This window comes from Rhinichthys klamathensis, unplaced genomic scaffold, assembly GCF_029890125.1.
Source record: "Rhinichthys klamathensis goyatoka isolate OS25496 unplaced genomic scaffold, OSU_Roscu_1.1 h1tg000407l_1, whole genome shotgun sequence".
NCBI classification, from domain to species: Eukaryota; Metazoa; Chordata; class Actinopteri; order Cypriniformes; family Leuciscidae; genus Rhinichthys; species Rhinichthys klamathensis.
In genome coordinates this window covers 97,499-111,110 of record NW_026606908.1, presented here as the reverse complement: position 1 = coordinate 111,110, position 13,612 = coordinate 97,499, and the positions used below count along the sequence as shown (strand labels likewise).

At 38.3% G+C, this 13,612-nt stretch overlaps 1 protein-coding gene across 3 annotated transcripts in view; it reads right to left on the bottom strand.

The window, feature by feature from the left end:
• Positions 1-13,612, bottom strand: part of osbpl3b (oxysterol binding protein-like 3b) — a 90,703-nt gene that overhangs the window by 49,826 nt on the left and 27,265 nt on the right. For 2 of the 3 annotated variants that reach the window (XM_056234895.1, XM_056234897.1), the window contains exon 2: positions 1,467-1,697. In XM_056234895.1, coding sequence (XP_056090870.1) covers positions 1,467-1,562 — 96 coding nt within the window. In that variant the 5' untranslated portion in view covers positions 1,563-1,697. Of the gene's footprint in view, positions 1-1,466; positions 1,698-1,810; positions 1,887-13,612 lie in introns of those variants that run through there. The other variant, XM_056234896.1, reaches the window with a different exon arrangement.

Here is a 13,612-nt window from a genome sequence, read left to right as displayed (position 1 = left end):
GACAGACGAAGATAAAGCGGAAAGGAATAGCTGAGAAATTTTTGGACAAAGTCCAAAAACATTTTGTCCGGTACACTGGTTTCTGCTTTCATCTGTCATGCCGTCAAGTTTTCCTTTGCTTTCAGAAAATTACAAAAAAGAACTCATTTTGAGCAATGTAAAATATTTATACGATTTTGTTCAATATCTTTTTAAATCAAGAAAAATTATCAAGAAAAATGTACCGGTAAGTGATGCATGTCATCCTAAGAAGTATAAACAGAACATCAGACATTTATAAATCAGGGAAACCACAGCTGATCTACAATAGAGTCTCATATTTGCTCTATTGAAACTTAAGATAATGTTTGTGTAGTTCATGCATGTTTGCATGGCATTTTTATTTCTTGATGTTTTAGGTTTAAATTTAAAATACTATATAAATACTTTCATATAAATGTGTATGGGTAAGTATATTTCAGTCATGACAACCCTCAGTTTTAGCATGTTAATGGTTATGACAATGTTAACTTATTGATCTTGGTGGACTAGCTAGATCTGATATCCATGCTTCTGCTGCTTTGATTGCTGCTTCTACTGCAGAGTAAGTACAGAGACTTGCTCCTGTCAATATACATACACAGATATTCAGAAGCTGTACAAATATACGTGCATAAAATTTCCCATATATAGCAGATCTACAGTATACAGGTGGTGCTGGGGGAGGTGGAAGTTATCAGATAAACTCTGACAGCATGATGATGGACCGGCTTACAGAAAACTCTGAACCAGTCTATTTAAATGTTGAGCAAGCAAGCTGATTGGCTGCAGATATAGCTGAGAGCAATCAGCTGAACAACTTGTGCCATATAGTAAATTGTGTGATTTCTAGCAATTACATGCCAAGGTGGAATCAGTCTCCGCCATCTAGAGTTTCCTGACTGAACTGGTCTTATTTTACTTTTGAAGATTTATTCTATATTTTTTCCTAAAGAACATAGTATGCAGGCTTTCAAATTTTTTTACGATGAAAGAATAAGAAAACATCATCTAAAAATAATTTTAGATTATGTATTTCATATCACACCACAGGATGTCAATTTCCAAAAAGTATTTCATGCCAACTACCTATTTGCAGAATCAGCAGGGCAAATATTAAACCTAGAAAATCAACAGTGAGAATCTTCATTTATATCATACAAACTAATACAAAACAACTGGAAGTCTGTCTTCTTCATCCTCAGTTCATTTGATAGTGTTTTTTTTTTTTTGGCGTTGTATCATCCATCAGGTAAAAATCATTCTCTGATAGCTTAGAAAAGTAATAGAACACCTCTTCTCACAATGCCAAATGATTTGAGGTTTCTTATCCATTCAAAAGTGCAGGATGAGTTTAATAGTACATACCAAAGTGATACTTAATATAAATGTAACCTAAATGTTACATAAACGTAACTCATTAACTGTCAAATCATGCACAAACTCACCTGTCTGCTGTCATGTTTGGAGGAGGAACTGCTATTGCTGTGAGATGGAGAGGAGATCTTCTGGGACATGGTGGAACTTTTCTCCTCTGAACTCATCTCCTGCTCTCAGTGAAAAGGAGAACGTAAAAAGAAGAGGAAGAGGAGGAACTGGAAGAGAGGAAAAGAGGGAGGGAGAACCGATAGCTCAGCAGTTGTGGGTCTCCATTTGCTTGTTCTTCCAAAGCTTTGAGCCTGTGGACAGATGAAGAGAGAAAGAAAGGGTCGATCAGAAGATGTATGTGAAAGGCAACCTCAACACGATGTCTGGCTTTCATCTGTGCAGGTAATGAACAGCACTCACCCACCACAGGATATCAAATAGCAGAATTATCTGAAAGCATAAAGGCTTGGTCAGCACAATCTGAGGGTTGTGTTGAGGAAAGATGCCAGCGTGAATCACTGGACATACTATAGATGTCATCCACAGATCATCTCCTACTCACTCAGCTTCTTTGAATTATGATTACAGAGTTATGAAATTAAGTGTGGGAGCTACACTGAACACACACTGACTCTATGAATCTGTGCTTCATTTATAGCAGAAACAGACGTCAGTGATCGCTGCTCTGTTGTAACCGTCCTTCCTTCCCTGTCTCATCTCGTCCATGCTGCTCTGTCTTCCTCTCAGTCAGTGTGGTTCTCACATGAATGGAGAACAAAATGCAAATGTCCACTTGCTTTGTGTCTGGGTTTGTTTGAAGTCATGTGTCACGACAACACCATATGCATACTCATGTTACAGCACCTGTACCTAGTGTCAAATAATAGCGCAGGTTACAGGGTGTGGTGTATAAGTCAAACACACACACACACACACACACACACACACACACACACACGCACACACACACACACACATACATATTACGTCACAAATTCACAAAACTGTCACATTAAGTTTAAATACACCTGTGGGTTCTATTTAATATAAATTTGACATTATGTATGCTATTGCTATTATAAAATATTATCATCACATATGCTAATAAAAATAATGTTTTAACTTTTAAGCCTATTAAAACTAATGTTAGAAAAAAAATTGTGCTTGTTTATTTGATTATTCACAAACCTATAGACCAATATATCACCAAGGCTGAGATGTTAGCTGATACTTGTTATTTTGTAAATTGTCAATAATAAGTGTCGGAAGCATACTTTAATTCTGACAGCGCATGAGAATGCAGGTAGTGTAGCACCTGAGCTGAGACACAACGTAGTTTTACTACAGCCACAATGTTACAGAAGACCGAACCTAACAAGAAATGGATCTTCCTGTGGCCAGATTGCTCTGTTTAGAGCAGAAAGATGAAGCCACACAAGGGACTTTTTAGACCTGGCTTGCCTTACCACCTTCCCCTACCGCTCCCTGAGTGTTTATTTCCTGACCAGCTTAAATTATCAGTATAAGGCACGCCCTGCCCGTAATGCTCCTTGAGGGACATTTGCTGCTTTTGTGGAGTGGGTGCTGGCTAACAACAACTCCCCCATGACCGTCTGCCTCTCGGGTGAGGCCAACGCCAATCCAACTCCAGAGACCAGCCAGCCACCAACAACACCCAACAAGGACATTATAACTGAGCCCACAGCAGGCACAGAGAGAGTGCTTGAAATGACACCTGAGCAATACCTCGCCCTGGAGCCTGAGCCCAACAGTATGTCTGACCAGGTGCGTGAGCCGGCAACATTATCAGTACCTGTAGGTGTCATCGTGGAGTTCGAGGGAATGGAATGGAGCCCTGCCCATACTCCCATTGCTGAGGGTGAGCTTGTCAAGGTTTCTGTGTTATTGTTTGAGGAAGAGGGTTTTCCTCGTAGTTTCTTGTCCTCGCTGGTCCCGCCCAACTCCCAAGTCTCCTGCGTCTCCGCTGATCCCAGCCAGCTCCAAGTCTCCTGCATCTCTGCTGGCCCTGCCCAGCTCCAAGTCTCCTTCGTTGATGATAATACAACCCAGCCTCTCCTTCCTCGGCATCTCCTCTGTTTACTCCACTCTGCTGCGCGGATCTGCCTCGGGTCTTTTGGTCAACAGCTCCGCCAGCATCCTCCTCCTCGAGCTGCCGAGCCCGTCATTCCACCTCGGCCAAACAACTGTCAGCAACACCCCCCCCCCTACACCTACCTCCCCCTCCCCCTCCCCTTCCCCTTAGCTCCACCTTGGACTGTCATCCTCACGGCTCCACCGGGCTCCCTCGTCCGTCCAACCCCGCCTTGGTCAGTCGTTCCTCTGCCTGCACGACAGACTTCCGGCCCTTTGGCTATGCCTCGTCTCTCCACCCCTTCGGCTCCGTCGGGCTTTGGGTTCCCACCTGGCTCCTCCTGTCTTCGTCTACTCCCTGGCTCCTCCAGCCATCATCGCCGCCCTGGTTTCTTCTTCCATTATCTCCTCCAGGGCTTCTTCTTCGTCCTGGGTTCGTCCTGGGCTAACCCCGGTATATGATTAGAATTTATTAGTAATAGAATAGCAAGCTCTATAAAATCTCACATATAGGGCTACTGTCGGCATTAAGTAAATACGCATCTATATTATATTATAAAACAGAAAGTTCTAGTCCTTGATTCTGATTGGTTGGGCCACGTTCGAAGCCGTTGTAAATGACTCAACAAACATACACCTGTGCCCACATTACATTAGTATTACTGTGCAACTGCCGTTTGTGATTCTTTGTTGCTGCATGTGTTGCTTGGCAACCTCTTTGGAACTACATTGCTTGGCGGAGGAATAAATGTGTTCTAACATTATATTTTTTGTTGCTGGTGTTTATTTTATAAATAAAATACATATTAAAATGAATATTTTTATGGAGTAACCGTTTTATAAAAGCAATAAGCCCCTTGAAGCCGTGTTTTACAATAGAACAGCTAAGGGGCGTTGTTATGCACGACGCGGAGCTTATTGCTTTATATACTGTATGTTTATCCACGAATTGTTTATGGTTTGTGGTAGTGAGTCTACTACCACGAGTCTAAAATGCACGTGCAAGGCATGTGCATTTTATATTGGCTGAGATTAGTTTTACTTTTCCAGCAGATATCTAGTATGTATTTTGATGGCATTTTGAAAAGCATATTCTCTCTCTCTCTCTCTCTCTCTCTCACTTTTTTCATTATGAGCAGCGGCACAGGTCACAATGTGGGACAGAGGATTGCAGCAAGGTTAATTAGATTAGTTCTGCACTCCGCAATCAAACACCCTTTCATTTCCATCAGCCTGTGGAAGTCAATAGAAACACACATACTTTCTTGCAAATCTCTCTCTCACACTCTCTATCGCTCTTTCGGCCGTTTACTCCTTTTAGTAAAATTATACTTTCTCTTCTCTTGGAGCAGGATATGACAGGAAATTGTGTAAATGAGGATGTCGACTCTTAAGCTAATAATCATCATCGTGTCTGCTGCACATCAACAATCTAAGGTTTAATCACTTCCTGTGAGGATGGAGAAATCTGCGTTTTTTATAATGCAGCAGTGTGGTGACGTGATTTTTAACTGACAAGCTATGAATTGGATGACTGAAAATCTTCAGACTAGAAAACATGCTGAGAGAGTGATCTGCATTAATCACATCCAGTCATAAAAACATATCTTAACACCCATTAAAGTGGATAGCCGAAACGGGTTGCCATTTCCACTTGATATTAACATGCATTCAAAAGGGTCCCCTGTGACACTCGTGAATTTCATCAATGGCATTTTTGTCAATGTGTCACTACTGTACATGTTGAAAAAAAACGCAGAAATAGTATGTAATCACATAATGCTGTTGAATTCAATCTGCTTAAATTTTTCTTTCACCACAAATGTTGAAATTAATTTTTGATTTAAATCATTGTCATTTCAGTTGAATACCTGTCAGTAATCAGATCACAAAATCATATATACACCTGCATTTACACAGATGGAGTGTGTTAAGCACCTCACTGATAATGACTAATAGTAATTTCAGTTATCATTTACACTTTACACTTTTACTGGGTGCTGTTGCGACCTTTAAAACACTAAGAAAGAATTGTTGTCTATTTGTTTCTAGATGCAACTTCAGGTTAAGTAACAGCTGGATATTCTAATTCAACTTTCTCCTTTTGTGTGTTTCTTTTTATCTCAGATTGTTCGATAGTTTGAATTGACCGCAACTTCCTAAACCTCTTACCGAGCAATCGAGGATACAAATACGGCTAATTACGGTCTCAGCATGTGCTCGCTTTAAGTAGCTGTGGCGACTGGTTTGTTCCGGTAAACAGACTCCTGGTTGTGGGTAAACGGCACTCTCCACCGCCGCCTGTCTCACCTCACCCCACGCCACTTCAGAAGCCAACAGAGAGCAGCTGCCTCCGTGTGCCGCCCCTATTATTTATTCATTCACTTTCCACTGATCACACTCAACACACACAAATACTTTACATGCGGCCATACAAGTAGAAGCACACACATAAGTAGCTGACATGAAATGATCAGTATGAAATGAATACGTGTGGGAATTTATATTATGCATTGTAATATGATATACTCCACCTAAAACAATTTAAACTGCTTTTTTTTATTCTTTAATCATTATGCATGAAGCTTTAATAACCTAATTTTATTTGGAATATTTGCACATAAAATGTTTTTAACTATTTTAAAGACAAAAGGTTGATTGAAATAGAAAAAAAAAGTTAATTTTTTTTCTTTAAAATTAATATTTCAATATAAGTAGCCCATCATCATCATGACGATTGCAGAGTATATGTAAATGTTTCCAAAAATGCATCTGTAAACGCCTCCAATTACTACATAATCTTGGCCGACCATCAGAACCGACCGATGCTCTGGACGCGATTTTTTCTCAGAATGACAGAGAGGTAAATCGGTCATAAATTGACCTGAAACTCCTGTAGTTTGAGCCTGGCTTAAGGCTTAAACTAGCCTATTTTTACAGCTCAGACAAACTGCACAACATTAATCGTCTTTTATATTGGAATCTAATATTCATCTTAGCTTGACTTGACTTTGGTCAATGATTGATACCGCTGACTGCCGTCCGTTCCGACATTTTACACACATTTGAAACGTACAGCACAAACCCAAACACACTGTAAACCCCAATGTTATCATTAATAAAGAAATCAAGTTATCATAACTTAACATTACTTACAATAGCAAGTTTTTGCATCAAGAATGAAACAGTTGTGTTTAATGTACTCATTTGGCAGCAACAGTCTTTCAGATTAAGATTTTAAGTGTTATGAACTCAAAATTTCAAGTTATTTAAATGATTCACTATGTGTCGGTTTAATATGATTGGCCGTGCCTGAAATTCTGCCTTGACAACACGCTGATTGGTCGATACACAAGGCAGTATTTTTTTTGTTCATCGTGAATTTGTTGATGCAGGCAGCAGGCCAGAGGGACTGACTGACACTGCATAAAACAGTCATTTAGGGGTTAAATCGGTCCTGTCCATCACGTACAGACATTTCAGGCCTCGCATTTGGATCAAGACTTTCAATTCCTGACGCCTGTAAATGGAATCTTTTTTTAATCGACGACTGTCTCGAGTCTCGACTCTCGAGCCTGTTCTCCCCCCTCCCCCGCAGCAGCCCCTGACTCACTGTAGTTCTTCTTGCGCGCGCAGAGCGTCCGGTATTTTCCAATAGTATCCAGCTGCAGACCCGCAGCACCACCAGTTTCAGAACCCCAGCGCCAGAACCGGGAGTAAGGGGCGGAGCTTACGTTCTAACACCAGCGCCAGGACCGGAAGTGAGGGGCGGAGCTTACGTTCTAAACCGAGTAACGCCACCTAACGTTTTGGAGCGTAATTTGCTTAGACACGAAACGGCATTTTTACACACGAAACGTCATACTTTATTCGTATTATAATGATACATTAAGGTATAGTACAATAAGCATTTTAAAACATTGATTTTGTGTAATATAATTCTATATAGTTATCCGTTTCATTGTATTATGAGAGTTACTTCCTGATCATGATGGTGAAAAATAATACTTGAAACTTATGGTCATTTTATATAAAATATACTTTATTTCACAAGAACATGTGCAGCATGCATTTTTCTTTATGTAAAATAATGTCAAAAATCTAAAAAGAGAGAGAAAATCCGGCATTGTTTTAAAAGAAACAATAAAAATGTACCGTACTTGTCTCCTTTACACGCCTGGTGTGGCTGCAGGTCTGGGTAAATAAAGGCCGGTCTCAAATAGAGGTCGGGTCTGTTTTTTAGTTTCAGGTTGTATTAAATCTTCTAAAACCCGTCAGATCGTCCGCTTTTTGGCGGCCGCCAAAGCAAATTTGTGTCCCGCCAAAGCCTATTTTGATCGGTGAGTGATGTAGAATAGAATGACTGCTGCGCATGACAGGGCAGAGCAGAGAGAGAGAGAGCCCTGGCCGCGCGCGCGCACTCTTACGTCTTCAAACAACACGAGCGCTGTCTTGCTCTTTATTTGTCACATACCAGTTATAGTTCATACAAGGAGCAGTGACTCACTGTGTAATAAAAACATACCCTAAATATTATTTAAAAGGTGCAACAATTTTAAATATTTTCAAATACTTGCAAAAATAACCATGCTTGTGTCATTGTAAATAATTCCGCCCCTCCCTCACTTCCGGTTCTGGCGCTGGGGTTCTGGCACTGGGGTTCTGAAACTGGTGGTGCTGCGGGTCTGCAGCTGGATATATCTCGTATTTTCTGAGGCTGAGAAAACGTATGGTAAGTGTGAATTCATAAAACTATTTTAAATAACATGTTTGCCAGAACATAACATCACAATTTGTTCAATGTTGTAACAGTTTTTTTAAACTGTATTTTCTAGCCCGACGTTGTTTTCGAGCCGTTTATTCCCGCCCCTGCTCCATTCAAATCTTGCGCGCTGACAGAGCCCGGTATTTTCTGTGAGATTTACATCAGACTAAGGTAAGTGTGAATTAATAAAATCATTGTATAATGTTTACCATAACACAACGGCAAAGTTTTTCAATGTCATATTTTTTTCTGAACTGTATTTTAGCCCATTGCCTTCAGTTACTGCGTGCACTGACAGCGTCCTGTTTTTCCTTTCCAGACATTTATATCAGACGAAGGTAAGTGCAAATAAAAACTTTTTCATAAAACCTTTTTAAATAGAGTATTTAACAAAAACATAAGATTGAGTGTTGTTGATTTAAATTGAGTGCGTTTATGTTTGAGTTGTTAACGTATTCTCCTTTGACAAATCAGCAGACACTTTCTTCTCAACTGTCCTCAGAGGCTTCAGAAACAGTAACTCACTGAAGGAAGAACTGCAGCTGACTTGATTCATGTGAGGCAAACAAGTTTTTTAGCAACATACTTAAAATGATATCATAATTGTTGAAGTGCAGTGTAAATTTCACTCCTTTTGTTTGTTTCAATGTTCTAGTAAGTGTAGAAATCTACCATGTACTTAGTTTTATTATGATGTAATTTACTGTGTATATATATATGATTGTTTTTAGGCCAGGTGGTAAACGCTGCCATTCTTCACGAATAGGCTACTGCTGCTCTTCAAAGATCTGAGTCATCAATAAGGTAAAGCACACAGAAAGAGTTTTTGTTTGAATACAATTCAGTTTCCCAAGTTATCTTGTATTTTATTTAGTTACTGAAACGGCAAGAAAGCACTTTGACTTGCTTTGATTATTTCCATTCTTGTTGCTGTCCAACTAGCAACATTCCTTTGTATTGTTACATTTTTATTATTATATCACTCTAACCTGTGCTTAAACAATGAGTACTGTACGATGTATTAAAAGAAAATGCGTCTTAATTATTTTTTTTATTTTAATCACAGGATCCTTCGATCCCTGCCCCAACCATTCATCTAAAGGACTGCGGCAATGAGACCCTTTGGACCAACAGTGGCAGTTTACCCAGGATGAGATCTCGCTGATGTTAGCCTGCAGTACTGACACATTTTTTGGTTTTCCAGCATATTTTGAAATTTTGAACCCATTCTAAAAGTGACTGTATGATGTTGAGATCTATCTATTGACACCGAGGACAACTGAGGGACACACACAACTATTACAAAGGGTGAAAGATAAGTAGATGACAATATTTACAATAACAGACAATGTCTGTTGTTGTTCATTACACTGTGTTTTTAATTGTTCTGGTCAATTGTTCTGATCTGGTCAATTTCACTTTTCAATTAAAATTTTTAATCAATTGATTTAATTTACTGCAAGTATTGTAATTGTATTTTTTACTGATTAAATGTTAATATACAATGTTCAGTCAGTATGCATTATAGAAGTTAAGATATGTAATGTAAGCCTAATAAAGCTGTTGTGAAAAACAAAACTTGGTTTAATGATTTATAATTTATTTAAAATGTATTTAATAATAAGTAAACAACAAAATATAACCTGGAAAATTTGAGTTTACTCCATTAGCCTTTTAAGTTATCTTTACTTAAACATTTAAGTTAATTCAATGAGAAGACCACATTAGGTCAACTCAATTAATTAAGTTTGAATTTTCCCATTACTCAAAAAAACTTACGCAACCACTTTCCTCAAATCATTTGAGTAGTCTCAACTTATTAGGGTTTACAGTGCAGGTATTTGCACAAACGTTGGCATCATTTTGCCTGGAAAAGAGGAAATTTCTGCTTATTATATCTTATTCAAAGTGAACTTGAGATGATTTTGATAGTATGAACGTTACGTGTGAACACTAGTGAACAATAAATTAAGACAGCTAAATCCTACACTGGGATTGAGGCTAATTAGTACTCATTTTTGCAAAACTTCAAAAACATATCTATGCATTTCATGGCAGTTGCAAGCTCAAATGACCACTAGATGCAGTAAACGACTACTAGAGACCCCAACAACTTTTATTCCTACACAAGTTATGCTTACGGGGCAGTTTATTAATTATTTATAGTCAATTATTTTCATGCGGTTCCTTGCACATTACCTGAAAACACTTTTACCATAGTGCATGATTTATAAACAAATACATTTTGACATTTACATGCAAGCCAGCTCCATATGTATAGCTTTTGTAGTAAACTTGCTCAGTAGCTCACCAGGTACAGCATTGCACTTGCAATGAGGAGTGCTCGGATATGAGTCCTGTGTAACACAAGTCATAATAAAAGAGCTCACAGACTTATAGAAGCAAGATAAAATGCCATAGTTGCTTTAGCAAATGTGTTTTTATCTCACATTTGCTTTTGATAACACTATCAACTAGGTTTAGTGTAGATAATAAGTTATTTTCAAACGTTATAGAGAATTAAGCTTTTAGTACCATTCACCAGACATTTTATTTGCGAACAGCCGCAATATGTACAACAACCAGCGTAACAAAACACTGCTAGATTCACATTCATCTGCTTCGGAACATGCTTTTAGTGCCACTCACTGTACATTTCACTTTAAAAGTGTTGCAATATGGGAAAGAAGCAACTGTAACGACTGAGACAAATCAGACACAAGTATTTGTTATAGGCCTAGTTAGTTAACAAAAAATATTTAAATCTCACTCTGGGATCTGTGGTCCTATCCCCCCAAAAGGGCAAGAAGGTCTTAGTTACCATGACTACGATCAGATAAGTTGGTTTTATTGCTGTTAAAAATGTGGTCAGGGCCTCTGCCATTAGAGAGAGAAAACCTTCATCCAGAACAGAGTCGAACTACCCATGCAAGTTCCTCATATCTTCTTCATCCAACGGAGAAGAAAACGATTGCAACTTCAATGTTTGACACTCAAAGGAAACATCAACATTTTTCCAAGATCTTCAAGAAATGTGTCCGCTGCAAATGCCTTGCAAGTATAATATATACATTTAATGAGGTTCTCTGAAAATGATAAGCTGATGGTCCTTTTCATTGTTAAATGGATCTTTCCCATAGTTCCATTTCCTGCTTCCGATTCCATTCTTTCACTCACCCTTTTACCCATGCATGCATGTATGTGTTTAGATTATTTATGTTTGTGATTTAATTAATAAAACTTGTGCACAATACGAATACGTATTTGGTTCTGATTCTCTGCTTGCAACAAAGTTTACTTTACGATTTAGATTTTGACTACAGGCTCTTAGTACTGTACAGTAAGAAAGACATTTCCCTTCCCCAGAAATAAATATTTCTTAGAATTGATAAACAATTAACGCTGAGTGTTCATGACCAACAGGTGGGTTGATTGTAATATTAATTTTACTACATTAAGTTAATTATATTAACTGATCTGAACTGAACTGATTATTGATTATTAATATTCCATAGAGTTAATTCGTTACACAACATAATATCATTTTTCAGAAATGTCGCCACAACCACGTTTTTCTAACAAGCCTGGGTTGTAAAATCTAGCCTACATGCTGACAAAAAAAAAAATCCATGGACATGCATTAACTATTCTTATTCACAAGCAGCAATATGCAAACATACATGTGCACAGAAGCATATAAACCATGCAAACACACACACAATAAGCATCTTACAAAGACCAGCAGAAGTGCAAACACATGCACACACGGCATGTTAACTCTAGCTTTACGAAGCACGCCGTTTATCTAAAGAATATCTCTGGGCATTGAGTCACGTCTTACTGTCATGCGTGCAGTTGAATACAGTACAGGCTATTTTCCAATATGCCAACACAGTTGTAAATATAGACGTTGGATATCAGTTAGATATGAGATATTTATGTTTTTCACATTCTTTCTGAATTTGATGCTTAAATTCTGACTGATCTTTAAATAGCACTTTTGTTGAGTTTATATGTTCATAAGATCCTTTTTCCGTTGCAGCTTGCCGTCTGTAATCAAGGAGCTCGAGCACTCGACTTGAGCTTCAAAGAAACAGTCCAGCCAAAAATAAATATTCTGGCATCATTTACTCCCCCTCATGTCATTTCAAACCCATTTAACTTAACTAAGACATTTTAAATAACTTCTCTATGCAATTGAAGTGAACGAAGATTGAAGCTTTCAAGCTTCAAAATGGACACAAAAGTACCATAATGGTATCATAAAATGTGACTCGTAGACTATTACATGCCTTCTGAAGGAACAGATTGAAATTGTTGTCATTATACACTGATAACTTTCTTCTTCTGTACTGCTGTGACCGGTCAGCAAGTTCAGATCAGCTCAAATTATTCAGACCGGTTTTGTGTTCCCGATCAAGCCATTAATTGAAAAGATCTGACTGACAAGAATAACCATCCCTGAGTGTGGCACGGTGTGCAAGAGCGGATGTCAAGATTTTCAGTAAATAACTAATTTCTGTCTTCTCTTGAAAAAACATCATTCAGCGCTATATCCTCTAATATTTTTATCTAGAGCCAAGCGCGCTTCATTCAAGCCCTTTCCATTCCGTGCGCATTGCTTCTTTACCCAGCTAAAGCCTGGTGTTTTGCATATGTAATTTGATTGGTGGTTGATGGAGAAACTATTAAAGAGTCTTTACTATCGACATTTATTGTAAATAATCATTCAGGAAATAAAATAGAAACTGTATATGTGTGATCTTGATCAAGTATTAATACAGGCTGACAATATACAGGCAAAACAATATAAAAGAACATATTATTACATAGGAAAATTGGATACATGATTGTATATACTGTATCTCAAGTGATTATTAAGGGGAATAGGATTGGGATGGACTGTATAGAAAAGGGGTACATTTGTCTGTTTCAAAATGAATTTAGAGTGAAACTCTTATCTTGATGATTGGTCTTTGTTATCATGGTAACCAGAGGCCTGTTCTGTTCAGGCCAGGGTGTTAGTTGCGGTTTGGGGAAACTTTCCAGACACCTAGTTTGTTTCTTGGGTAAGGGGTCTGGTTGATCAGTTATGGAATATAAAAAATAATTGTGTCTGATCAGTCTCAAGTCACTACTCGCTGCTTATTTAACCACCATAGTACAATGCATCATTATAGAAACTAACTAGTCATGACTGTTTCCCGAAAACGTAACTTTGTCGCACATCCGTCGTTCGAACCACGTTGGTCAAAAAATATAATGACGTCACACAGGTGGTGGACTCATAATGTCTACCAATTAATCTGTTCTAGATCGAATTAATGTCAGATTATTGCTGTAAAATAACGAACATGGCATCTGAAGACT